General features: G+C 48.4%; 3 protein-coding genes across 6 annotated transcripts in view; 2 read left to right on the top strand and 1 right to left on the bottom strand.

Moving 5' to 3' along the window:
• The window catches only part of NDOR1 (NADPH dependent diflavin oxidoreductase 1), a 28,282-nt gene extending 26,483 nt beyond the window's left edge, over window positions 1–1,799 (bottom strand). For 2 of the 3 annotated variants that reach the window (XM_063144824.1, XM_063144826.1), the window contains exon 1: window positions 1,724–1,799. In XM_063144824.1, the coding sequence (XP_063000894.1) occupies window positions 1,724–1,741 (18 nt within the window). In that variant the 5' untranslated portion in view covers window positions 1,742–1,799. Of the gene's footprint in view, window positions 1–145; window positions 230–1,723 lie in introns of all 3 variants that reach the window. The other variant, XM_063144825.1, reaches the window with a different exon arrangement.
• Window positions 1,796–3,046, top strand: TMEM203 (transmembrane protein 203). The gene is made up of 2 exons (XM_063144828.1): window positions 1,796–1,827; window positions 1,901–3,046. Exon 2 carries the CDS (start codon window positions 2,001–2,003, stop codon window positions 2,409–2,411), a length of 411 nt encoding a protein of 136 aa, XP_063000898.1. The 5' UTR covers window positions 1,796–1,827; window positions 1,901–2,000; the 3' UTR covers window positions 2,412–3,046.
• Window positions 3,047–7,220: 4,174 nt separating this feature from the next.
• Window positions 7,221–23,562, top strand: TPRN (taperin). Of its 2 annotated transcripts, none has more exons than XM_063144628.1 (4): window positions 7,221–9,157; window positions 20,630–20,810; window positions 22,158–22,285; window positions 22,642–23,562. In XM_063144628.1, exons 1-4 carry the CDS (start codon window positions 7,244–7,246, stop codon window positions 22,702–22,704), a joined length of 2,286 nt encoding a protein of 761 aa, XP_063000698.1. In that variant the 5' UTR covers window positions 7,221–7,243; the 3' UTR covers window positions 22,705–23,562. The 2 variants fall into 2 exon arrangements, with proteins under 2 accessions (XP_063000698.1, XP_063000697.1); XM_063144627.1 differs by having other exon boundaries at window positions 22,155–22,285.
• Window positions 23,563–25,520: the final 1,958 nt, after the last annotated feature.

Raw genomic sequence — 25,520 nt, 5'->3', positions numbered from 1 at the left:
CAGTATAGTAAAAATAGCTCGTTCCCTGGTGTACCAAGTCCAATTCAGCACACAAGGAGGAGAGGAGAAGAAGTATGGGTCAAACAGCGTTTATTCTGCAGAATAAAGAGGCATCGGAGCTAATTGCTGCAAAGCATTTGCCTACCTCGCAAGGGAAGTAGCTAGGTATTTATACACTTTCTTCTCAGGCGGCCGCATACGCAGGCACCATCTAACAGGAAATTTCTAACTGAAAAGAAAGTACATGGAAATACAGTCTCTGTTCTTTTTGGCAAGCATCTACTAAAAGAGATAAGTACTCACTGTTCTTTAAGAAAACATTCACTTGATTTCAGTTATCTAAGAATTTCTTGGCTTCTTAGACATTTCAATTTTGCAACATTTTGTTAGCAACTACCGTAGGTTACTATGGTTCAGAGCTGGGTGCTTTTCTTCAACAGTAGCGTGAATCACACCAGAGGTACAGACCAGAGATCCCAAGAACTGCTCTCTGCTCTCAACAGAGGATTTGAGGTGCTCCCAAGCTATCGCAGGCTGTCTTCCATTACATGCTCTGTGGGGGCCTGAAATGTGGTTCTAAGTGGCATCTCTTTCCCAGCTGGCATCAAAGGCCAGAACTGGGTGGATTCGACAACACCTTCTGCAAGTGCCCGGACTCATTATGCTGCTTTGGATCGCCAATATAAAACATAACTGCAGGCATAACATGCATGCATCCTGAGTGTTATGCCTGCTATCTTTCCACTGCTATCTTTCCGGCGCCAGGTTAAGACTTCCCTCTTTGCCCAGGGTATGGCAGCACATCTTAATCACCCACATGTTTAGTTTTTTTAACGTTTTTTAATGCTTTATGTGTGTATGTTCTGTGTTTTAAATTTTTAAATTTTGTATACTTGTTTTTATCTCAATTTTAGAATTTCTGTAAACCACCCAGTGAGCCCTGGCTATGGGGGTGGTATATAAGTGTAATAAATAAATAAAATAAATAAATCCCCTTTGCATATCACTGTAATATAGCATTTTGCAGCATGCAAGGCTGATGGAGCTACATATCTCATTCTCCCAGGGTTTGCCTTCACAACATCCTAGGGAGGCAGGTTACCATGAGCTCAGTTTTACGGAGATCGGGAGGACTCAGGCTCAGATCCTGCAGTTTCCTCAGAGGCTCTACAAGCAGCCTGTGGATAAGGCAGAACTCGAACCCAGGGCCAGGATCTTCCCACCAAATCGCCATTCTCTCCCACCCCCCACAATCCACAAAGCCCTTTCTTAGGGCCCAGGCATGGACTTCCTTAGAGACAGATAAATGGACACATTGTTCTAGAATAAAGCCCATCAGCCTCTGCCTCCCCTGAGTACCGGAAACTCAGAGGACACAGGCGAAGCTGAGAGCAACAGCCCTCTGCCTTCTGATGCACCGGAAGCCGCCAGAAGCACAGGCGAAGAAACCAGCACAGGCCGGGGATTCCGGAAGTTGTAATCGAAACCCTCTGGAGGGCCTCAGGTTGGAGCAGGCTGCCCCAAACGCAAGCGAAGCTGCACCTACAGAACCGGGGAGTGAGAGCCGCGCCCTCTACACGTGCTCAGGAACACACTCACCTTTGCGGCTGCAAAACAGATGCATACACATCTCCCCACCACCACCCACCCTGCCTCTCCGAATAACCGCCCCTCCCACGCACCCGCGCAGCATTAATCATCATCAGCATAATACAAAACTCACCTGAGCCAAACCCGGCATCCCGCCGCTTCCGCATACGTCACCGGAGCGCGCCGGAAGCTGGGGAGCGGGAGGCGCCGAGAGCGGAAGTGCCCTGTGGGTGGGCGGTGGCGACCTCGTCTATTGGTGGGGCACCGCTGCAGGGGCGGCGCATGCGCAGGGGCGTCCTGGCGGTGTGAGGCGCCGGCCTTAGCAGCAGGAGGCGCCGCTCCGCCGGCGGCCCGAAGAAGCAGCAAGAGGCGGAGGCAGAGGAGGCGCCGCCGCCCCCCGCGCTGGCGCGATGCTGTTCTCGCTGCGGGAGCTGGTGCAGTGGCTGGGCTTCGCGCCCTTCGAGCTGCTGCTGCAGGCGGTGGCGCTGCTGGCCGCCTCGGTGCTGCTGGTGCTGAAGGCGGACGGCGGGGCGCCCGGGCTGAGCTGGTGGGGGGTCTTCAGCCCCTTCTTCGCCGCCGACGGGCTGAGCACCTACTTCACCACCATCGTCTCGGTGCGCCTCTTCCAGGACGGCGAGAAGCGGCTGGCCGTGCTGCGCCTCTTCTGGATCCTCACCTTGCTCAGCCTCAAGTTCGTCTTCGAGATGCTGCTGTGCCAGAAGCTGAGCCAGAAGAGCGACGAGCTGTGGTTCGGCCTCATAATGTCGCCCGTCTTCATCCTCCTCCAGCTGCTCATGATCCGCGCCTGCCGGGTCAATTAGGGGCTGGGTGGCTGGCGCCGGCCGCCCTGCATCCCCTGGCGCTCCCACGTGGGCGCAGGACCTGCGTGTGGCGCTTGGCAAAGGTCGCCGAGGCACCAGGCTGCTTCTTTGGGCACACTGCACTTGCCTCCGATCGGGCTGGCTGCATGGCATAGCCCTGCCTCCAGTGTTCCAGGATAAGGCACTCGCTGAAGGGGACAGCTGACTTTCATCCTGGCAGCAAAGTTTTGGAGGAACGAACTTTGGGGATGTGGGGTGGGAATCCCCATGTCTAGACTGGTGAAACTCTCTTGCACTTATGGAATCCACAAAACTGATCCAAGCACAGCTCCTTACGCTGTTCTTTTCATTGGACTTGAAACCTATCTCCAGTCTCTATGATGCCATCAAACCTGAGCAGGGTCTGATTAAGACTGTTATTTAAGAATAAAAATAGTTAGCTTATAAGTGCTGCTTCACACAATCCAGAATATGATTTATGGGACTCGCTTCCACAAGATGTGGCAATGCCCAGTTGCTCAGAGAGGTCTTTGAAGTGGGATTAGCTGCATGCATGGGGAAGGAGAGCCTTCCAGGGGCTGTGAACCCTGGGGGCCATATCCAACCTCCATGTCCAGAAGCAGCATGTCACTGAAGGCCAGTTGCTGGCTAAAGAAGGAGAGAGCTACTGCTTTCATGTCTTGCTTGTGGGCTTCCCAGAGGCATTTGGTTGGCCACCGTGGGAAGAGAATGGTGGACCAGATCAGACTTGCCTGCAACAAGTTGCCTGTTAGCCACAGAGTGAGCTGTAAGCTGAAGGGCAGGGTAAAAATACTTTTCAAAGATAAATAAATCGTGACCAGGGATCCCACTCAAGCGAGTGAGTGGCCTGGGAGAGGAGGGAGGGATTTGTTCATTGCCCCCACCAGTTTGCTTGGGTTCCATACTGGCTGTAGCAGAAGAGACGTCCACCCCTTAGCCCTGCCCCTCCTGTTACCGAATGTTCTCTTTAGGTATGTTTACAAACTTGTTCATATTCCGAGACATGCACCTGTCAAGGGATCTTTTCACTTTGGCAGGAGGACACCCAACAGTGGGGACATACGTGCGCGCGCGCACACACACACACACACACACACACACAAACACACTGGTTTCTTCAACAACAGAGGAATTTATTAAGCACACAAGAATTACAAATGTATCATTATTACTTGGGAAATTAGTCAGTAGAGCGATCGTTACAGAATGACAAAATATTGGCAGTTCCTTCATAGATTACTAATGAAATATGCAGAGCAAACCACTGGGTACAATCAAGGAATGGCTGGTATGCAGGTCCATGCCCCAGTTCAAATGGTGTGGAGATTACTGAATAGTTCTCTCGGTGGTTAAAACAAGGGCTGTGGTAGACAAGACTATTCCAGGGATGTGTGTTAAGTGTCTGGGTTGGATTGGGTAGGGCTTATGGTCTAGCAGGGAATTGCAGAGGATGGAGTTAGACAACAAGAGACCCTAATGCTGCCAGGGAGTGGGGTTGTGGGTGATCTTTCAAGCAGGAGGGAGAGGAGAAACCTGCAGGGGCTCAGCTGGGAAAGCAGGCTGTGTGCCAAGGCAGGACTAGTGTGCAGGTCTCTGTGACAAAAGGGGAAGTCAGGGAGAACCTACAGCTCTTTGACACACTCCAGTTTCCAGCACCTTCTGGGCTGTCTCTCTTGTCTCGTTATCGAGAACTATATTGTCGAGAAAAAGTTGCAGACCAAGGCAAACTGGGAAGATACAATGATAAGGAGGCAGGAGAGGCTCCTAAATCAAGGGGACCTGGCTGCAATTCTTCCTTGTAATCAAACAGCAGAAGGGTACATGAAGCGGCTGGCTCCTAACCAGATACTGTAAAGAAAAAGAAAGAGAGGCCAAATTAGTACAAGGCTACAATTTGACAACGAAGGTCCTCTAGAAGATAAAAAAGGGCTGTGGAAGGTATGTTTCCTTGGGTTGAATATTGGGGCATGTTGAAATTCCTGAAGTAAGGCTCTGGAGGGAGGGTGTCTGTCCAAAAAAGTGGCAGAACAATGACGCCCCAGAGCTCAGCTATTTCTGTCTGGTCTAATGGAAGCTGCTGGGGCTCTCTGGGCTTGTCTGCAATCAACAGAGGAGATACCAGTCCTTAGGAAGCTTTGGAACTCCAGGGAGTGAGTTGGAATCCTGCCAAGAGTGGGGAAGCCAGGAAACTGAAGGGAACCTGTGTGCCTCCTTGGCTTGAGTTGGGCTTCCTCAGTTTTGGTTCTCCATCTGTGAAATAGGCGCAGTCAAGTCGAAACCAAAGGTACAGCTTATGGAATTTCATCCATTCAAAGGGGTACAGAAAAGCCGTATGAAGCATTAATATTTGCAGCAGGCCCTGACTGCACCCTGGCATGGGACAACCTCAAAAACCTTTTACTAAGGTGAAATTCCCCCTACTTCTTCAAAAACAGTCTATACAGGAGCCTCCCCCAAGGCATTGGCTCATCTGAAATGCATGCTGGCTGTGGTTACCCTGCTGGTGAGGAAAATATACCTGTTCCCAGGCACGCCTTGGTTTTTGTATTTCCTGCGCTCCATGGCACAGCCTTGCCATTGTAGGGAAATTCCAGGCATGGGCCCTTGGTTAGAGCACACCGACCTATCAAGGCCGGTGATGTGTCCATACAGTGGCTGGCTGGATGCCCTGAGGGGAACCCTGCAAGCCTTGGACTAAAAAACTCTGCAGTGGGGAGGATGGTTCCCCACCTGAAAGGGTTCACAAGAGCAGGAAGAGTGTCGGGGAAACCACAGAAGGCTTTGTTCATTGCTTGGGTTTAATCCGAGGCACTGCTCAAGTGAAACTGCTTTGTTTGAACACAGGGGCCATGCCTGGGAGTGGCTCTCCTGGAGAAGGAGAAGGCCCAAAGGTCAGTTGCTATGTGGGAGAATGCCTCCTCTATATCCCCTTGGCTGGCACGATCAGGATTTTCCCTGAGCTGGGGCTGAGCCCCGGAGCCCATTTTCAGTGCCAGGAATGTGTGACATACAACTAAAGAATGGGGGCTCCAGAGAATTTAACGTTTTAACTCTGGGTTGCCCATATGTTCATAGGTGGAAGGTATGTTCCCAGCACTATCAAGCTCAATTAAATTATTATGGTTAAGAGATTCCTCATTTTGAGTGCTTTTAGTGTGTACTGCCAGATGGGGATCCAGAGGGAGGAGAGATGCCCAATTCTCGAATACTCTGGAGACTAATATACCACGCTTGCTTAGTAGGTTCCTGCATTCATACAAGGGCAAGGAAAGGTGAAATCCTTAACGAACAACCAGATGATGCTAAAAAAATAAAAATAAAATTGGAATTTACAATAATATTACATTAAAAGTGCAATAACATATTGCACAGGAAAAAAATATCTGACAAAAACAACGTAAGATAAACAAGCCAAACGCGTTTCAACACGAAGTCTTCGTCAGTGGCCAATGCAGGCTACTGTATGCTCCCTGGAAATTTAATTGGGCTGACTTTACAGTTCCCACAGTTGTGTGGTAAAAGGTTTCACTCCTATTTGAAAATAGTACAGGCCTTTTCATTTTGAGCTGAGTTACGCGTGGGGTTTGGTATTATTCTGGTTTACTTCCCTTCTCATGGGGGAATTCTCAATGTTTCTGGTTGGATTTCAGTTTTGGGCTATTGTCAAGTATTTTGAAGACTTTCTTGTAATCTATTTTTTTAAAAGTGAGCAGGCTTTAGATTTTTTACATTAATCAATAAAATAAAATAAATCAATAAAATAAAATAAGGAGCAGGAGAAGAAGGCACTTCTTGGAAGACTTGGCTGCGCTGCTGTGTGAAGTGGGACCCTGGGTGCTTGAGAGGGAAATTGCACTTTGCACATGCCCAGGGGTGCCCCTTCTTTAGTTATCCGTTTACCTTGCTCCTGGGCTGATCCCTGTGGACGTGGCTGTTGTGGGGAGGGGCACTCTGCACATGTACAGAAGTACCATCGGGTTTAAAAAAATAAAGATGGCTCCCTTTCTAATTACGAGGAGACTCTCAACGATTAAAATCATAATGGTGAAAAGCGATTTCAGTCAGGTATACACCGCTACCGTTTTAGGCCTCCCCGGTCTGGCTCATAGGCGATGGCGTACACAAACAGACAGGGTTCCGGACCTCTGTTCCGAGAGAGGTGAGGTGGGGGAGCAGGTACGAAGGCGGAAGCTTGTGAGTCACTTAGCCAATGAGCTGCCCCATTACCCTGGTGAAAGGGCGGAAGATGGTACTCTTATCCAATGAACATGCTCGGTGAGCAACCTAGCCACCCAATAGGATAGTGCCGGTAGAAACCATAGAGATGGGAATGTTTATGGTTCATGTTCTAATCGTTACATGAAGCCGCTTTTCCCAATGGGTGGGTTTCTAAACGAATTCCTCTGCATTTGAGACGACCAATAAGCCTCGTCGTTTCCTCAAGCGATGGTCAATCACCCCGTCCAATGGATGCGTTTCGAGCGATATTCGTGACCAATGGGAGCCTTTCCTCGGCGTAAGGGCGGGGCCGTTCATCTCCTACCCAATCAGCTGAGGCGCCACCTCAAGCGCTGGCCGAACCCCGTGGCTAATGACGGCGTCCCTCTCGGATTCAGAGGCGGGCGCTCAAGCCCTTCACCCAATCATCTTCGCCGCTACCTCAGGACACGCTCCCCACATTCGACCAATGGGTGGCGCCCGGACAAGGGTCCTGCCCAATGGGCGGCACTGCCGCTTGCCGGGGCTCATTCTTGCGCGGCGGCCGGCCGGGTCGGTCGGTGCCGGCGGCCGCTTCTCCTTCCGCCGTCGCCATGAGCAGCCCACCTCTGGGTCCCGGAGCGGCGGCGGCCGGCCTGCCGGCCTGGAAGCGAGCTATCCTGGAGCGCAAGCGGGCCAAGCTGGCGGCCGGCGTGGAGCTCGGTCGGGCGCCGGAGGCGGCGAGACCGAAGGGCGAGGCGGCGCCGAGACAGGGGCCGGGCGAGCGGCTGGTGGTGGCCGAGAGCTTGGGCCCCTTGCGGGAGAACCCCTTCATGCGGCAGGAGAGCGAGCGCAGGCGGCGGCGGCGGAGGCGCGTCCCGCCGCCCCCGCCGCCGCCGCCGCCGCCTCACGGGCCCGCCGCCTGCGCGGCCGCCGCCCCCAGCTCACCGGCGCCGGAGCCCCCGGCCTTGACGCAGCTGCTCGAGCTCTACAGCTCCATGCCGGGCATCCGCACCATCCGCGCTGACAACATCCTCATCATCGAGTCCCAGGCCGCCTCCGGAGCGCCGGGGCCGCCGCGCCAGGTTTCCCCCGTGGTGTCACCGGCCTCGCCCTCCCCCCGAAGCAGGGACCCTTTCCGCGAACTGCTCTCCCGCGGCGGCTCCGCCGTCACCGAGATCCGAGCCGCCGAAGTCGTCATCTACGAGCCCTCCCCGGCCAGGCCCGGGTCGGCCCCCAGCGGGGCAGGCTTCCAGCTGGCCTCGGAGCCCGGCAGGGTCAGCCGGCTGCTGCAGAAGTTCGACAGGCGGCCCCGGGGGGGTAACGTGGCCAGGGCGAAGTGGTGGGGCGGAGAGGGCCCCCGCCTGGGGCCAGGGGTGCCAAACGCTTGCCTGGAGGATGAAGCAGTTCCTGCACCCCCACCTGCTGTCCCCACTGGTGCCGTCCGCCCTAGTTCTCCATGCAGCCCCCAGCCCGGCACCAGACATTTTGTGCAGAAGATTGGCTCCAATTCATTCACGGTGAATCCGCGGGGCTACCGCCCCCCTGGCCCCGCCATCCCCGGGCATGTCGCTGGCCCTATGCTCAGCAATGGGCCTGTGGCCCTGGAGGAGGACGCCGTGGCCATGCTAGCTGTGCCCAAGGGGCGAAGTCAGTGTGTCGCAGCCCCCGCCGGCCTCAAGCCAGTGCCATCGCCAAGCACCGCTGCAGCTTCATCTCCAATCCGAGCCAACTCGTGGAAGCCAAAGCCCGAGGGAGCTGTCGAGACCCCGCCACTGCCGTCCAGTGCCAGTCAGGACAGCTGTGCCACCGCCGGCTCGCCCCGGCTCACGCCACTGTCCAGCTCCAGCTGCTCCTTTGAGATCCACCCGGCCCCGAAGCCGGACCTGGCTGCCATCCCTGCCCATGATGTCCAAGCACAGGCCTTGGCCAGCCTGCGCCTCAACTCCCGCAACTCCTTTCTCTTCGTGCCCCGTCAGAGAGGGGAAGTCCCAGGCCCACCTGAACCTTCAGAAACCCTCCCGACGTTGCCAGGAGGGGGCCTGCCAGCTGGCCCTGAGAAGCCGGCAGAGACTTTGGTGCCTGTGACTTACATTGATGAGGACTTGGTGGAGCTGGAGTCTGATCACTTGCCCCCCTTGAAAGTCCTGAGTCCAAGGCTGGAGGGCTTTGATGTGCCCCAAGAAAATAACTTGGTACATGATATGGAGGACTCTGCTGTACTCTCATACAGGCCCCACCCTGCTGGCTTTGCCACTGTGTCTCAGAAAGGTAGCAACACCATTACCATTGTGCCCAAACGGAAACCCCCCAGCGCTGGACTGGAGACCTTCAGCAGAGCTTGGCTGCAGGAGGAAGAAGAGGAGGAAGAAGAAAGCCAAGCCAAAGCCAGGAGTGATACGCCCCACCAGGATCTGGGTCAGCTCCTTAAAAAGCGCTACCCCACTGTGAATGAGATTGAGGTGATCGGGGGCTACCTCTCTCTGGATAAGTCCTGCATGAGCAAATCGGGCTCCCGTCGCAAAAAGGTAACCACCTGGCTTGAGTTCTGCCAGGCAATAATGGCGATCAACCATTTTTCTGATACAGCCTTTCTCGCCTGTCTTGGCACATGATCAAGATGTGACAAATCCAAAGGAATGGCTGTGTTCTCTGTAAATGATCTACTTCAAGTCTTCTCAATCTCTGTCCTTGCCAGAACATTTCATGCTAAGGATTAACAACCTGTGCAGAAGTGTTCGATGAACATAGTGTACTACTTCTAGTTGCACTGGGTAACCTCTTGGCATAGATGCACCAAACCATACTTAATGTGGGTTAAGAGTTAGCTGGCCTGTGTGAAGCTATGGGACAAGGGTGGTGTGTTCCAGTGCCTCCTCTCTTTGTAAGACACATGAGCAGGTTTTCTCCAGCTCACACTGGTCCCCTCTAGCCTGTGTAATTAACAAGAGGTGGTGAAAGTTCAGCATGGCTGACTTCATTGATCTCGGGAGTGTCCTGCAGGAGAAGAGGCCTTCCTTGTCCAGGACAATGCCTACATTTCAGTCCTGTGCTGCATCATTCAGCCAGCTTGCAGTCTTCTGGTGTTTGGACCTGGTTCAAATGGGTGTTTCTGCAATAAGAATTTGTGATTGTTCCGGTAGTGCTGCTTTCTTTGGAGGTTTGCTTTGAAAAGCAAACTTTTTTGATATGACAGCTGTGAATGTTCACCTGGCCAGAAAGTGAGGTGTATTGGGGATTGGTGGGAGTCTGTGTTGTGGATTTTGAACTCTGTAGGTGAACTGAGAATTTCCTTTTGTGCTAACTAGAAGAACCCCAACATGCACCTTTCAGGAACTGTTGGCATAGCAGGTGAGTTGTGCTGAAATTACTACACCCTCATGCTGGAGCATGGCTCTTCACTTCTAACTTAATTATGAGACTGCAGAGTTCATTCTTGGTGCTGTCTTTTGTGGGGCACTAGGAACTCTCCACCAAACTCAGAATTCCCAAAACAATAATATATACAGATGTTCAGGCTGTCTGTAGAAAGTCTGGGATCCTAGGAGTGATGCTTGAGCTGCTGCTAAGTGGTTTTAAGAGACTTCCTCTGTCTGCCAAGCTGCTGCAGGAGTTAACATCTCTTCTTGTGGTAACAGGCATGAGGCTGTAGCTTTGACAGCATGCCAGAAATGGGGTGAGGGGAAGTTGACAATGGGGCACAGTCATTTTCTCATAAAGAGCTATTGCTGAGCTGGATTGGGATATGTTTTGGTCCAAAATGATGCTAGACAATGGATCATTGTGTTGGTGAGCTACTAGGCCATCTATACCATTTGGTTTTTGAAATAGGGTGCAAATCACTGGTGAATCTGCCCTGATTCCAGGCATGGAAGAAAGGTCTGGTTTCCCCTGGGCTCTGCAAATAATTGCTTGAAGAACTGTCAATGGGTTGGTGGATCATGTTTAAAAATATAGCCTAAGCAAGTCAGGCTGTATCTCTTTTAGCCCAACAACACCCAAATTCTAACCTAGAACAGTCTTGAATCAAAGAACTGTTAAAAGCTCTACAAGATGGAACAAAACCAGCCCCTTCTTCTTTGTCTTTGATCTTCCTTTTTTCCTGGAAGAAAAGGATAAGGCTGAGCAGCTAGCCAAGGCATTCAGACCTAAACTATGATCTCTTAGGAGAAGGGATTCCAACAAAAATGTTTGCAAACGTTTGTAACATATGTAAGTGCCATTGATGGGAAGGAGAGAGGTCTTTAGACTGCTGCCTGGCCCAGTTATATCCCATGAGAACACCCTTTTATGTTCTCTTGTGTGCTGGTCTAGAAGGCTTGAATCTTTGGTTGGGATTTCCAAGAGTGGGCGGAGGACAGAGAACGTATTTCCCTCTCCTCCTAGCATTTGGCTTTCAGATTTGAGCGTAAACAACGGTGAGTAGATTGTGTTCTCCATGTTTCCCACACAAGACCACCAAAGGAAGGTCATTCAAGCCTTCATGGCTGATAGGCATAGACATAACTGCAAAGACTGTTGGGTATAAAGTATGGCTTAGCCCTCTCTCTCTCTCTCTCTCTTTTGCACCTCCCCTCGTTCTGCAAGATTATAGCTGCTTAGAAGCTGACCCAGATGCAGTCTGATAGTTTTACTGTTCTTATCCAGTAAGGAGCTACAGGGCCAAGCAGTAGCTGTACTTTGCAGGGACATTAAGGTGTGTTCACTTTAAAAAAAAAAACCAACCACACACAACCCACTCATGCTGAACCTAGCAGAACATGTTTTCTCCAAATGCATTTAATTGTTATGCCCTTGCTGAGTCTGTAATGCTATATCTGACTGTAGAGTTGTATAGCAGAAATAATGATGGAAAAATGAAAATATCAAGTGATCAAAGGTTATAGAATGTTGTAGTTTGAGCTAGAGGAGGAGGAATGTGAATTAACTCTTTTGGTATACAATGTTTGGTAAACATTGGCATTCCCGTGCTCAGATTGCAAACACCCATTTTTTGTGCTGAGACTTGCACTCCAAGTATGAGTGTCTTGACAACTGGTCTCTTGGTTGACCAGAGGTTTGACTAACCACATCTATGACGTTATCTAATCTTTATTATCCTACTAATCATAGTCAAGTGTGCGCACAGCACCCCTCTCCGTCCTCTCATGCTGCTGCTGAAAGATTTCCCTCTTGTCCTGACTAATGCTGCTATTTATATCCCATGCTGTGAAAAGGAGGAAGGAAACCTAGGACTGAATAGCCATTGTGCTGCTGTTGTGTTCAGGTTGCACCAAAGCTGTGGATTCCTGGCTCTTGGTCTGACTGCGAATAAGGGAAAGGCAAAACAGTTGCCTGCTCCATATTACTAAAAGAGGTGGGGAGCCTCTTAGCTGGAGGACTAAATTTAATATTGGAGAAACTGGGTTGGGTGGGGGAAGGGCCAGGGCAAAAGGCGGGGGGGGGCATTAAAAAAAAAAAAGCACACCAGCTTATTGTAGCTTAAAGCTCTTACTGCCAGTATCTAAGTCTTAGGAGAGGCACTTCAACCTTTAGAATCATAGAATAGCAGAGTTGGAAGGGGCCTACAAGGCCATCGAGTCCAACCCCCTGGTCAATGCAGGAATCCACCCTAAAGCATCCCCGACAGATGGTTGTCCAGCTGCCTCTTGAAGGCCTCTAGTGTGGGAGAGCCCACAACCTCCCTAGGTAACTAGAAGGGGATGAGGGACAGGACACAATTGGTGGTTAAGGAAAAGGTAGTTGGGCCAGGGAAAGGGGATGAGGACATCTGGGCAACCCTGGAATGCCGGATTGGGTCCCTGGACCTGAGCTTCCCCACCCCCATAGTGCTGCTGTGAAATACCTGTTCTTCTCTGTCCTTAAACATTTCTTGCCTAGAGCTCTCATGTAAAGGATTACTTCTAAAATACGTCTAGACATTAATAGTCTATTTCTCTCCAAGTACTTTTGTTGGCAAAATGAGTGTTACCAGGGAAATACAGGTTGCTGACTCAAAAAGGGACCAGCTTGGAAAAAGTTAGAACGGTACAGAGAAGAGCGTAGTTTTCGTGGAGCCAGGAAGCAGATAATGATCAAGTACAGACATCATAGTAGGGAGTGGAAGTGAGCATGCTGGGTCCTGGCTGGCCACCCACTCCTGGGTTAGTTCTTAGGGTACAAGTCTGGGTTGTTCCTCCAATTGTGCATTTGGATGTCTTGCTAAACAACCAGGAACAGAGTTCAGTAGGACGGGCTGGGAGCCTGCATGGTTGCTTGTTCACGTCTACCCAGGGTTTAAACTTTAAATCCTGGGTAGCAGTGACATCTGAACCAGGTCAAAGTGGCTTAAATGCTTTTAAATAGCTTTAATCTGCTTCCATTATTCACTACTTCAGTGGTTCCCAAACTTTTTCAGGTAACCGCCCCCTTGGTTCCACAAACTCAAACCCAGTGCCCCCTACCCTATACTATAAAAATCATTATTCAGAATAGCAGTTTTCAACGACCCACTAAGGAAGATAATATCAAAATTCAAAACAGTAACAATTAATTGAATATTTATTCAAAATACAATTACATTTTTTTTAGTTTATTCAGTTGAACATAATTGATGAACTTGATCCAGTGATATCATCTTTTCAAAGTCTGATAGTCATTTAGCAAGAATATTAGATATCACATTTAGTAACTAGGGTAGAGTACCTCACTATTCTGTAAATTCTTAATGGGATGGATGGGCTTGAAGTGATACCAGTTTCCCAATGTCTGGTTTAAAGTCACTTAACATGAGTCTTAAATCACCACGTTGCAAATAGTTCAGACAAATAAGCAATGTCATGCCTGATTTCTTTGAGGTCATTACTGAGCAAAGCAATGGATCCTGCTGGTCTGGGCACCTGGGCTGAGCAGCAGTGGCTGGGCGGAGCGGCTGAGCTGATGAGCTGAGAATGAAAAAGGGGCCGTGCTGCATGCAGCCCCTTTAAATGGGAAGCACCCGCCGCAGGCTTGCCAAGGGAGGGAGGGAGGGAATAGAGCTAACGCCTCTGTTTTGCAGCTAGCATGGCGGGGCACACCAAGCAGAGTAAATCTCTTCATTAGCGTTTTGGTGCTTTTGAAACATTTCAATTCACCGTTAAAAGGACTCTTCTTAAATGGTAGTAATACATGTGTGGATTCTTCCCCTATATGGCTTGGGACCAAACTACCTTCTCCTATAAAAATGTCCCTGGGTTTTAAGTCCTTCTGGAGAGGCGCTTCTGGGAAAAGACCACCTTGAGCGCCCCCCTGCCGCCTCTCTGCCTCTTAGCGCCCCCCTGCCACCCCCTTGCCTCTTAAAGCCCCCCTGTGCAATCCCACCCACCCCAAGGGGGCAGTACTGCCCGCTTTGGGAGCCACTGCACTACTTGATATGAAAAATTCTGATCATTCACCTGCGCATCTTTTCTAAAGGCATGGCCTTTCCTTAGAGGGACACAAAATATAACCCGTAGTGTGTATACGTATTCTGCATAGACGATAATCAAGTCTAATACAAATTGACAAAGCTTTCTTTTTATACAGACACCTGGTCTCTATAAAATGTTGTTGTTTATTCGTTAAGTCGTTTCCGACTCTTTGTGACTTCATGGACCAGCCCACGCCAGAGCTTTCTGTCGGCCGTTGCCACCCCTAGCTCCCCCAAGGTCAAGTCTGCCACCTCCAGAATATCATCCATCCATCTTGCCCTTGGTCGGCTGCTCTTCCTTTTGCCTTCCACTTTCCCTAGCATCAGCCTCTTCTCCAGGGTATCCTGTCTTCTCATTATGTGGCCAAAGTACTTCAGTTTTGCCTTTAATACCATTCCCTCAAGTGAGCAGTCTGGCTTTATTTCCTGGAGTATGGACTGGTTTGATCTTCTTGCAGTCCAAGGCACTCTCAGAATTTTCCTCCAACTCCACAGTTCAAAAGCATCTATCTTCCTGCGCTCAGATTTCCTTATGGTCCAGCTCTCGCAGCCATAGGTTACTACGGGGAATACCATTGCTTTAACTATGCGGACCTTTGTTGTCAGTGTGGTGTCTCTGCTCTTAACTATTTTATCAAGATTTGTCATTGCTCTCCTCCCAAGAAGTAGACGTCTTCTGATTTCCTGGCTGCAGTCAGCATCTGCAGTAATCTTTGTGCCCAGAAATACAAAGTCTGTCACTGCCTCCACGTTTTCTCCCTCTATTTGCCAGTTATCAATCAAGCTGGTTGCCATAATCTTGGTTTTTTTGAGGTTTAACTGCAACCCAGTTTTTGCACTTTCTTCTTTCACCTTTGTAATAAGGCTCCTCAGCTCCTCCTCGCTTTCAGCCATCAAAGTGGTGTCATCTGCATATCTGAGATTGTTAATGTTTCTTCCTGCGATTTTAACTCCAGCCTTGGATTTGTCAAGCCCAGCACGTCGCATGATGTGTTCTGCATAAAAGTTGAATAGGTAAGGTGAGAGTATACAACCCTGCCGTACTCCTTTCCCAATCTTAAACCAGTCCGTTGTTCCGTGGTCTGTTCTTACTGTTGCTACTTGTTCGTTATACAGATTCCTCAGGAGGCAGACAAGATTTTTATTTATTTATTTATTACATTTCTATACCGCCCAATAGCCGGAGCTCTCTGGGCGGTTCACAAAGATGACTTGGTGTCCCCATACCACCAAGAACTTGCCACAGTTTGTTATGATCCACACAGTCAAAGGCTTTAGAATAGTCAATAAAACAGAAATAGACGTTTTTCTGGAACTCCCTGGCTTTCTCCATTATCCAGCGGATATTGGCAATTTGGTCTCTAGTTCCTCTGCCTTTTCTAAACCCAGCTTGTACATCTGGCAATTCTCGCTCCATGAATTGCTGGAGTCTACCTTGCAGGAACTTGAGTATTACCTTGCTGGCATGTGAAATAAGTGCCACTGTCCGATAGTTTGAACATTCTTTAGTGTTTCCCTTTTTTGGTATGGGGATATAAGTTGATTTTTTCCAGTCTGATGGCCATTTTTGTGTTTTCCAAATTTGCTGGCATATGGCATGCATCACCTTGACAGCATCATCTTGCAATATTTTAAACAGTTCAGCTGGGATACCGTCGTCTCCTGCTGCCTTGTTATTAGCAATGCTTCTTAAGGCCCATTCAACCTCACTCTTCAGGATGTCTGGCTCTAACTCACTGACTACACCATCTGAGCTATCCCCGATATTATTCTCCTTCCTATCCAGATTTTCTGTATATTCTTGCCACCTTTTCTTGATCTCTTCTGTTTCTGTTAGGTCCTTGCCATCTTTGTTTTTGATCATTTATTTATTTATTTATTACATTTTTATACCGCCCAATAGCCGAAGCTCTCCGATCATACCCATTTTTGCCTGGAATTTACCTCTGATATTTCTAATTTTCTGGAAGAGGTCTCTTGTCCTTCCTATTCTATTGTCTCCTTCCACTTCCGCACATTGCTTGTTTAAAAATAATTCCTTATCTCTTCTGGCTAACCTCTGGAATTTTGCATTTAATTGGGCATATCTCCCCCTATCACTGTTGCCTTTTGTTTTCCTTCTTTCTTGGGCTACTTCCAGTGTCTCAGCAGACAGCCATCTTGCCTTCTTGGTTTTCTTTTTCTTTGGGACTTTTTTGTTGCCACCTCTTGGACAATGTTGCGAACTTCTGTCCATAGTTCTTCCGGGACCCTATCTACTAAATCTAGTCCCTTAAATCTATTCTTCACTTCCACTGCATATTCATTAGGAATATTAGTGAGCTCATATCTAACTGATCTGTGGGTCTTCCCTATTCTCTTTAGTTTGATTCTAAATTGTGCAATAAGAAGTTCGTGATCTGAACTACAGTCAGCTCCAGGTCTTGTTTTTACTGTCTGTATAGATGTCCGCCACCTTTGGCTGCAAAGGATGTAGTCAATCTGATTTCGTTGTCGGCCATCTGGTGAAGTCCATGTATAAAGCCGTCTTTTCGGATGTTGGAAGAGAGTGTTTGTTATGCACAGTGAGTTGTCCTGGCAGAATTCTATCAGCCTATGCCCCGCTTCATTTTGTTCTCCTAGACCATGCTTACCTGTAATTCCAGATGTCATTTGACTGCCCACCTTAGCGTTCCAGTCTCCTGTAACGAAAATAACATCTCTTTTTGGTGTATTATCCAGTAGGTGCTGCAGATCCTCATAGAACTGATCTACTTCTGCTTCTTCAGCATCTGTGGTTGGGGCATATATTTGGATCACTGTGATGTTAAATGGCTTATCCTGAATTCGAATTGAGATCATTCTATCATTTTTTGGATTGTATCCAAGCACTGCTTTAGCCACTTTATTATTAATTATGAAGGCTACTCCATTTCTTCTGTGATCCTCTTGTCCACAGTAGTAGATCTGGTGGTGATCTGATGAGAAATGACCTATTCCAGTCCATTTCAGTTCACTGACACCCAATATATCTATATTTAATCTTGACCTCACCAATAACCACATCCAATTTGCCCTGGCTCATAGATCTTACATTCCAGGTTCCTATGGTGTGTTGATCTTTAGAACATCGGATTCGTCATTCACCACCAGCACCGTCGGCCGCTAGCCGTCCTTTCGGCTTTGAGCTAGCTGCGTCATCACATCTGGGGCTAGTTGAACTTATCCTCTGTTCCTCCCCAGTAGCATTTTGACCATCTTCCGACCTGGGGGTCCCATCTTCCGATGGTATACCGACATATCTCTGGTTGTACTGATCCATTTAGTTTTCATGGCAAGAATACTGGGGTGGGTTGCCATTACCTTCCCCAGGGGTTGTATTTAGTCTGACCTCTCTACCATGACCTTCCCGTCTTGGGTGTCCCTTCACGGAGTCCTTAACTGTGGATGCTTGGTTCTGCTGATATACATCTGACAGGTTGCATGAACTATATGTAGTATTTATTGCTCCATTGCTGTTAAGTATGCTGCTAGGAGTGACTCCATATCTCGCCAAGCTGATTCATAAGGAAACAGAATTTGCTTCCCTTCCCATTCAACCAGTTATGATCAGAGAGAGGATGCAAAGTCTACTCCCTACACACATTTCCTGAGCAATTTGAAACTCCTCTGGTAAATGACATGTGGTATTTTGAGCCTGGCGTATTGCTCTGCCTGCCATGTGCTTCAGCATATTGATTACAGAGAGCTGGTTACTGTACGGGCTTTCTCTCCTGTAAGGGGAGATTCTGGCTCTTTGGTACTGGGCTTGAGAGTGTGGGGTAACGCTATAGGTATCCTTCCCCGCTGGCAGAGAGCAACATGGCTGATGTCCAGAACCTGGACTAGAAAAACACTGGTGTTTCACCTTTAAAGCTGTGGTTCAGCTGTGATACCTATGTTTTGCATGCCCACCTGATTAGTGCTATCTCTGAAAATCTGAGCATATGTTACACTGAGGGGAGAAAATTGCACGAGGAAGAGGGGTTTTTTGCAAGTCATGTGATTTTGCATAAACCTAATCAATTTGCTTATCTTGTTTGCAAAATCAAGAAATAGAATGGTATGTAAGTGGTATCCTGGAGGCATTGACAAGAATCCAGGGAACTTTGGCTTTTGCTCTTTTTATTACAAAATACATTTTCATTAATATACCAGGTGCTTCTTGCCCATGTGTTCGTTTTACTGGCTGTAAGCTGAGCCTGTAGTTGGTTGGCTCCTCTTAGCTGGGATCTGAGTGCTGTGCTGTCCTACATAGCATTTACAAAGCTGTGGCTACAGAAGCTGTCATGCAGCCTGAAATGGAGTGCAACTTTAGTAATGTGCTTTTCATTGTGAAACAGGGCCTGCTAATGCCCAGGCATGCTGCTTGGCTTGTCAAGTGATTCCTGGGATAATCCACAGTAAAGCAATTGGCTGAATTAAACACGAAGCAGAAATCAATGCAGGCCTTGAGAGTGGAATTTCAGTCAGCCACTCCAGCTGCATAGACGGTGACCCCCTCACATCTTGGCTGCTACTATTGAATGTCTCTTGAGTGAGAGAAGCTTTCTGACTAGGTCATCTGCTTAGGCAGCTCTGTGGCATTTTCCAAGCAATCCAGTGGAGGGAAGTGTGCAGAAGCCTTCAAATCACAACAGGGTTGTAGGAAGAATGAAGGCCAGTTATTCACAGCATCATGAAGGAGGTGAGGAATTCTTGGAATGCATGTAGGAGACTGGCAAATCCCTAAATTGAGGCAGGCTGCAGCACCCAAAGGGCACCACTGATAGAAACCTCTGGATTTAAGGAGAGCTGTAGAGAACAACTGGTGCGCTTTTGCTGCTGCTTGCAATAAGTTAACGGTGCGGTAGTAGTCCTGGTCACTGGATATCTATACTAGCAGCAACGATCACTGGATATCTATTCTAGCTTGGTTGTTGGAGGCTGCCTCCGTGGTGGTAGCACACATTTAGAAGGACTTAAAACTTCACAGCGCTCAGTAATTGCCATTGCTGCAGCAGGCTACTAGCATTGCTGAACCCTTTAGCACCAGCAAGAAGAGCGCTGGGCTCCAAGGAAGGCTTGCGTGGCAGTTCTGTCTTGTCAGGGCCCAAAACTGTTTAAAGATTTAAAGCCTGAATGTGACCAAGTGTGTGGAATGAAGCTTCAGTCTAGCTTGCTGGCACCTGATTTCGAGAAACTTGCTCTTGCTAATTAGAAGACTAAAGACTTGGTCTCAGCAGCCCTTTTCTTCCCTGACCCGATATGTCCAGAATCATCCTCAGTGTGATACTTTGTTTGATCAGGAAAGGTAATCTAAATGAAGCAGAAAGGGAAGAGTGAAAGAGAAGCTAAAGTGGGAGGATCCCATATTCCTGTTGTCTGGCCACCCAGTGTTGCTGGCAAGGTAGTTCTCGGGGTTGAAAGTTCTTGCCCCGCTTCCTCCTGGAGTCAGATTGAATGGGAGGCAGTCGTGCTTTTGCGGCTTGAAATAAGCAGCTCTGCCACTTTACTTTGGAGGTGTCCCAGTTCAGGGTGTGGGAGCCGTTGTGGTGTAGTAGCTAGAATGTCAGACTAGGACTCAAGAGACCTGGGTTCAGCTCTCCCACTGAGCAATGAAGTTCATTGGGTGATCTTGGGTCCAGTTGCCCCTTCCCTTTCTGTGTTTGACCCACTTCATGGGGTTCTGAGGATAAATTGGTGGTGGTGGAGAGAGAAGAATCATGTATATTGTCCTGAACTCCTTGGCAGAAGGGCGGGATAAGCACACCGTAGATGGATCTGTGCAGAAACCTGGAAGGCTGACTTAGACCAAGCAGGTGTGACTAGGCTTGGAAGGGAGGCAGGGTACAAGGCCTTTTCTGCGGCAGCACTCAGGTTATGGAACTCCCTTAAGGTGGTCTGGCTCGCCCCATCTTTACCTAGCTTTACTTTATTTAGGTTGGCTTTTGATGGGTTTTAATTGTTTTACTCTATACTCTGGGTGTTGTAAAGATGGATTACTCAATTTTTAATTTGATTATCTTGATATGAGATTGTTTATAAAGTTATATGTCTCCTTTGGGTAGAAAGATGATTCACAAATGAGTCAATAAACAGCACTTTCTTGAGCTACAGTATTATGCCAGTTCTTAAATTCTGCAGATCTTTATCTATCTGCACTGGCAAAAAGTTTGTGAGAGATTATTCCAGTTGCCAGTCACTCATTTTGTGTGTCTCACTATTCTTGCATTGAGCAGGGGGTTGGACTCGATGGCCTTGTAGGCCCCTTCCAACTCTGCTATTCTATGATTCTATGATTCTTTGAGGTCTGCAGCAGAGGTGCTTCTAGGGCATTTGTGGTCCTTGTTCCCTATTGTGATATCTCAAAGCCATTCCAAAATGTGGTCAAGTCTCTCTTTGCTCCTGAGGGAAAAAGTGGGGATGTAGCACTGGTCTTATTAAAATTTGCAATTGGATTGTTTTCCTTTTAATGGGTGAACTTCAGGTGAAGTGAGCTAGTAGAAATTCAGCTCGATCAAAGTTCAGGTAGAGTTGCAAAGCAGCTTCTCATTGCTCTTCCTGCTTTTTTCAGATGAAGATTTCTTTCAATGAGAGCAGCCTGCAGACAATGTTTGAATACCCATCAGAAAGCTCGTTGGTGGAGGAGGAGGAGAAGGAGGAGGAAGAAGAGTATGCCACAGAAGTGGATGAGACGCCTGCCCTGTTCATTCCTCGCCCAAGCAGTACCTTGCACTCAAACGGAACTGACTCAGGTAAGCCATGTAGTGTTATCGGCTACACTGATGAGATCATCTGGTATTCCATCCTTGCTCACGACTCAGTTCTCCTGCTCTGTGGTTGGCTGAAGCTATTTGGCACACCACTCGTGGCTACACATGATCCTTGGAAGTAAGTGGGGAGGCAATGTGGCTGCTACTTAACTCTTTCAGTTCAGGGAATGGGCTTTATGTGTCTGTGGTAGCCAGGAGCAAGGCCTAAAAATAGGATAAGAAATATATTTGGTCTTCCTTTTGTCCTTAAGCGCTCCTTCTTTTCTTTTGCTACCTATTGCTTTCCAGTCATGCACACAAGGAATAGTAGAAAGGTGGGAGTTGCCCCCCTTCCAATGCTTGTTAGCTTAGGATAGTGATTATGAGGATGCAACCAGAAGAGAGTAGCTAGTTCCATCTTTAATTCTGACTGGCTGAGTTCAGACGACACTCTAATCAATTGTGGGGTGGGGGGAACAGAATGCGAAACCACTGTTGATTAGCGGGTCGTCCAAACTCCGCCACTATTTATGCTTCTGTGAATATACTGGTAGTTCTTTTCAGTAATTGCAGAATGACCCCCATTCCAGGCCTGAGAGTGTTCACTTTATTGGTCATACAGTCATATTAAAGCATAATGTGGGGAGTTCAGGTATTCTCTCTTGTGCTGCTGGAGCGTGTTCAGAGGAGGGCAACCAGGATGATCAGGGGTCTGGAAACAAAGCTCTATGAAGAGAGACTGAAAGAACTGGGCCTGTTTAGCCTGGAGAAGAGAAGATTGAGGGGAGAGATGAGAGCACTCTTCAAGGACTTGAAAGGTTGTCACACAGAGGAGGGCCAGGATCTCTTCTCGATCCTCCCAGAGTGCAGGACACGGAATAACGGTCTCAAGTTACAGGAAGTCAGATTCTGGCTGGACATCAGGAAAAACTTCCTGACTGTTAGAGCAGTATGACAATGGAACCAGTGTCCTAGGGAGGTTGTGGTCTCTCCCACACTAGAGGCATTCAAGAGGCAGCTGGACAACCATCTGTCAGGGATGCTTTAGGGTGGATTCCTGCATTGAGCAGGGGGTTGGACTTGATGGCCTTACAGGACCCTTCCAACTCTACTATTCTATGGTTCTATGATTCTCTGCTCTGGTTCATCATTTGGCTGTAGGGATGATGAAGCTGTGTGCTTGCCTTTTGATGCAATTGGATTCATCAAGCTGTATCTTTGTTCCAGCCTCAGAGAGCAAGGGTCATAGGAGGATCAGCCCCTCTGATAGTCTCACCCCCATCTCTCACTTCTGTTTACAACTTCTGGTGATTCCTGATCAAACTTGAGATTTTTATACTCTCTTAATAGGTTTATCAGGTTACACTCCAAAGCACTCCGTAGAGTTCAGCAAGTGGCAGGAGCAGCAATATGAGGAGATGCCTCCAAGCACAGGAGCCTTTCCACAGGACGCTGACCCACCAGGCAACCAGGTCATGGTAAGATGTATGTATGTGGGTAGGGGGTGGGTGCATTGCTTCTTTCCTCTCTCACTTTGTCTTTAGCTGAGAGGGGGCTTAAGCACACCTGCAACATTTAAATGTGTGGTGAGGTGCTCATTGCTTTTTTAAACACCAAAGAGCAGAGGTAACACCTGAGTTTCTGGGCTTGTCAGGAGGAAGATAGAGATCCTATAGATATTCCTTTGGGGAGCAGTTTCTGTTGGCTTTATTCCTCTACTGAATGGCCATGCTTCATGCCATGCTTACACTCCCTGCCCTTCCCTGTATCACCCTTCTCTGGAAGGGGAGCAGTGTGGCTTCCATCCCTTTTGTCTCTGTTTCCTCCTTTCCAGCTCACCCCAGCAGACAAGAGCAGCCTCTCCGACTTCAGTAGTGAACCTGCTCTCTACTTCTAAAGTCTCATCCTGGGTTGGTGCTGAACAGAGACATCGCATTGTTCCTGTTGTCCTTGCCTCTGGGTGTCTGCAGAAGCACTTTGTGGAAGACCCAGGCAGGCGTTTAAGCCAAGCCTCTCTTCCTTTATCAGGTACTGAGGCGCCGTGGAGCGGGCCTCGTATTTACACTGGATTCTGGGGTATCTCTTGCTTTAAGGCAACTTCCTTTTTCTACTTGTGGCCTTAATTGTTCTTTCTCAAGACCTGGCTTTGAATGCAAATCCCCTTGTCTAGAGAGTGACTCACGAGAAGACTAGTTTCTGAATGGGCTGCCAGAAGCCTGGCTGCTGCTGTTCTTTTTGCTGGGTTGTGCTCTTCCTGTCAGCCAGGCATGTTTGAACTGGCTTGGCAATTAGCTTGGTGCCAAGCCCTTGCAAACAAGCTGCGATTTGACAGTGGTGACCTAATGGAAAATACCGTCTTAAAATTCACCTTGGGGAACTAATGCTTTGAACGACCTTATGGGACTCGTATTTGGATTATTTCACTGTGCAAAGAATGATGAATGACGTTGCCTGTTCTGGTGAGCTGATGAAAACGGTGGAGAGATGGAAGAAATTGTTCTATGTTAATTTAAAGAAAGCAAATTTGGGAGGAGTTTCCAGCACCCCCCAGGGCTGATCATGGGTGGGTGCTTACTCAGATTATGTAGCACTGTGACTCAGAGTAGCTTTAAAGGATGCTTGGCCATGCAGCAATTACTTGCATGTGCCTTGTGGCAACTTGAACCATGGGACATTGGTGACCTTCAGTTGTGTGTTGAACTGAGTATTGCTGCACACACTTCAGTTGCCAGATTAGTAAGGCTGGAGCTTCAGTCTGGCTAGCTCTCCCACATAATCTTGCCACACTGTGGCTCCTGAGTAAATGCTAAGCACAACTTCCATAGCTGGGAAGCAAAAGGGCTGCAGTAGGCTCCTTCCTATGTCACGGCTCCTAGAGCCAAGATCTCCCAGCCTGCAGGACAGCTGTTGGGTCAGCCCAGCTCCTGGTAGGCTGGCAGGGAACTTCGTGGCTCTCAGGTCCTTACATTCCAAGTTCTGATAATGACCTCTTGCTACCACATTCTTCAGACCTGGTTGCTGAAAGAGGATTATGTTAGTCCTGGTTTGCTGCTGCAATAACCATTCTACTGGCCCAGTGAAGTCATTTCTTAAGTTCTGGTGATGGAAGCAAGATTAAGCACTGACACTTCCTGCAAGACGCTTCCTGCAAGAACAGAATATTGCTTTGGGGCAGAAATAGGGCTGACATGCTTGTTGTGTACGTAAGTGCCCCATGTTCATGTTCAGCCGCCTCCTAAAGGACCAAGATTTCTGCTCTGAAACCTACTGATGTATTTTGTTTTGTTTTTGTATGTCAAATCAAAATGAGCTAATTTACTGTGGTGGGTTATAAAATGCTCTGTATTTTGCACATGGCAACCGTTTATTAATGGAGTGGGGATTCTAGACCACATGCTCAGCTGCCCATTGTTGCTGGGTCTGGCTGGAGGGGCCAAACTACTGTACTTGTCATTCCCCCTCCCTCTTGAATGGTATCACTTTGTGCTTCCAAAGCTTATTAAACTACACAAGTGATTTCTTCTTCAGTGTGGTCTTTCAGTAGTTTTTCTTGACCATCGCATGCAACACGAGCGCCACCTGAGCAGGTCAACAGGAAATGCAGCAAGTGGGGCAGAGGGGCTGGCCCTTGCTGTTTACTCCCTTTGAAATCTCTGGCTTGGATACTGCTGGTGACAAGTGGACCTATTTATGATCCCTTTATAATGCTGTGATATTTTAAACACTCAGATCCTGTGCTTGCTTTGAACTGGGAAATGTGCACTGACTTATACTTATATAATTGGGGATTGAAGGTGAGAGCAGCACCCAAGAGCCCCCGGATGAAATCAGCCAGGCAGCTCATCCACCCCCACTGCTGCCTTGCTGTTGGCATTTCTATCCTATAGAAAAGGGGGTGGGAGGATTGTCATCATACTCATTCTTCACTGTTTCATTCCTTGTTGACATATGGGAATGAAAGAGGTGTTTGGTTATTGGGTTCCTATTGCTCCCCAATGGAACATACCGTATTTCTTTGATTGTAAGACGCCATCGATTGTAAGACGCACAGTAATTTCAGTACCACCAACAGAAAAAAAAACCTAAGACACCCCCGCGATTCTAAGACCCACCCCATTTTTAGAGATGTTTATATGGGAAAAAAGTGTGTCTTAGAATCGAAGAAATAGGGTATTAGCTTTAGTGCACCCACCAACTCACAGTCCTTCTGATCCTCCTCTTAGAAGCAGTTTGTGTTTCTCACAGATCTATTTACCATCCTTCTACATACTTGCCAGTCTGCTGCAAGTGAAGATGACTCCTAACATGGCCACTCCTTCAGCTTAAAACACCTGTCCCTTAATACGCCAAGCAGATCCAGTTCTCTCCTCCCTTGGTACTGCAGCAACCTCTTCCCATCTGCCTGCAGCGTCCTAGGCTTGGCTACTGATGTACTACTGTCTTAGAGGCTATACCAAAACACAGCAACACCACCCCTGCCCGGGAATTCTATTCTGTGGTAGATGGGGGAGGATGGCAGGTAGCTGGAGCAGGGGGGAGCCAAGTCCCTTCAGCTCCTGCCTGACAGGAGTTCTGGCTGCAGTTCTGTTACTGACAGGCTAGTTTGCATTTGCTTTCTAGCTCGCATCACGCATGACTTGAGTCTTCTCATCCAAGGATGTGCTCTTTTGTGCCTCAAGAACAGAAACCTTTTCTAGTATATGATGGGACGTG

The sequence above is a fragment of the Elgaria multicarinata genome, chromosome 19 (assembly GCF_023053635.1).
Source record: "Elgaria multicarinata webbii isolate HBS135686 ecotype San Diego chromosome 19, rElgMul1.1.pri, whole genome shotgun sequence".
Classification (NCBI taxonomy): domain Eukaryota; kingdom Metazoa; phylum Chordata; class Lepidosauria; order Squamata; family Anguidae; genus Elgaria; species Elgaria multicarinata.
This window is presented reverse-complemented; position numbering and strand designations above follow the sequence as displayed.

Excerpts from the sequence above, each read along its gene's own strand:
- TMEM203 (XM_063144828.1), top strand. The coding sequence starts at position 2,001 with ATGCTGTTCTCGCTGCGGGAGCTGGTGCAGTGGCTGGGCTTCGCGCCC.
- TPRN (XM_063144627.1), top strand. The coding sequence starts at position 7,244 with ATGAGCAGCCCACCTCTGGGTCCCGGAGCGGCGGCGGCCGGCCTGCCG. Across the intron at positions 9,158-20,629 it reads CGGGCTCCCGTCGCAAAAAG|ATGAAGATTTCTTTCAATGA; the intron begins GTAACCACCTGG and ends TGCTTTTTTCAG. Across the intron at positions 20,811-22,154 it reads CTCAAACGGAACTGACTCAG|TAGGTTTATCAGGTTACACT; the intron begins GTAAGCCATGTA and ends ATACTCTCTTAA.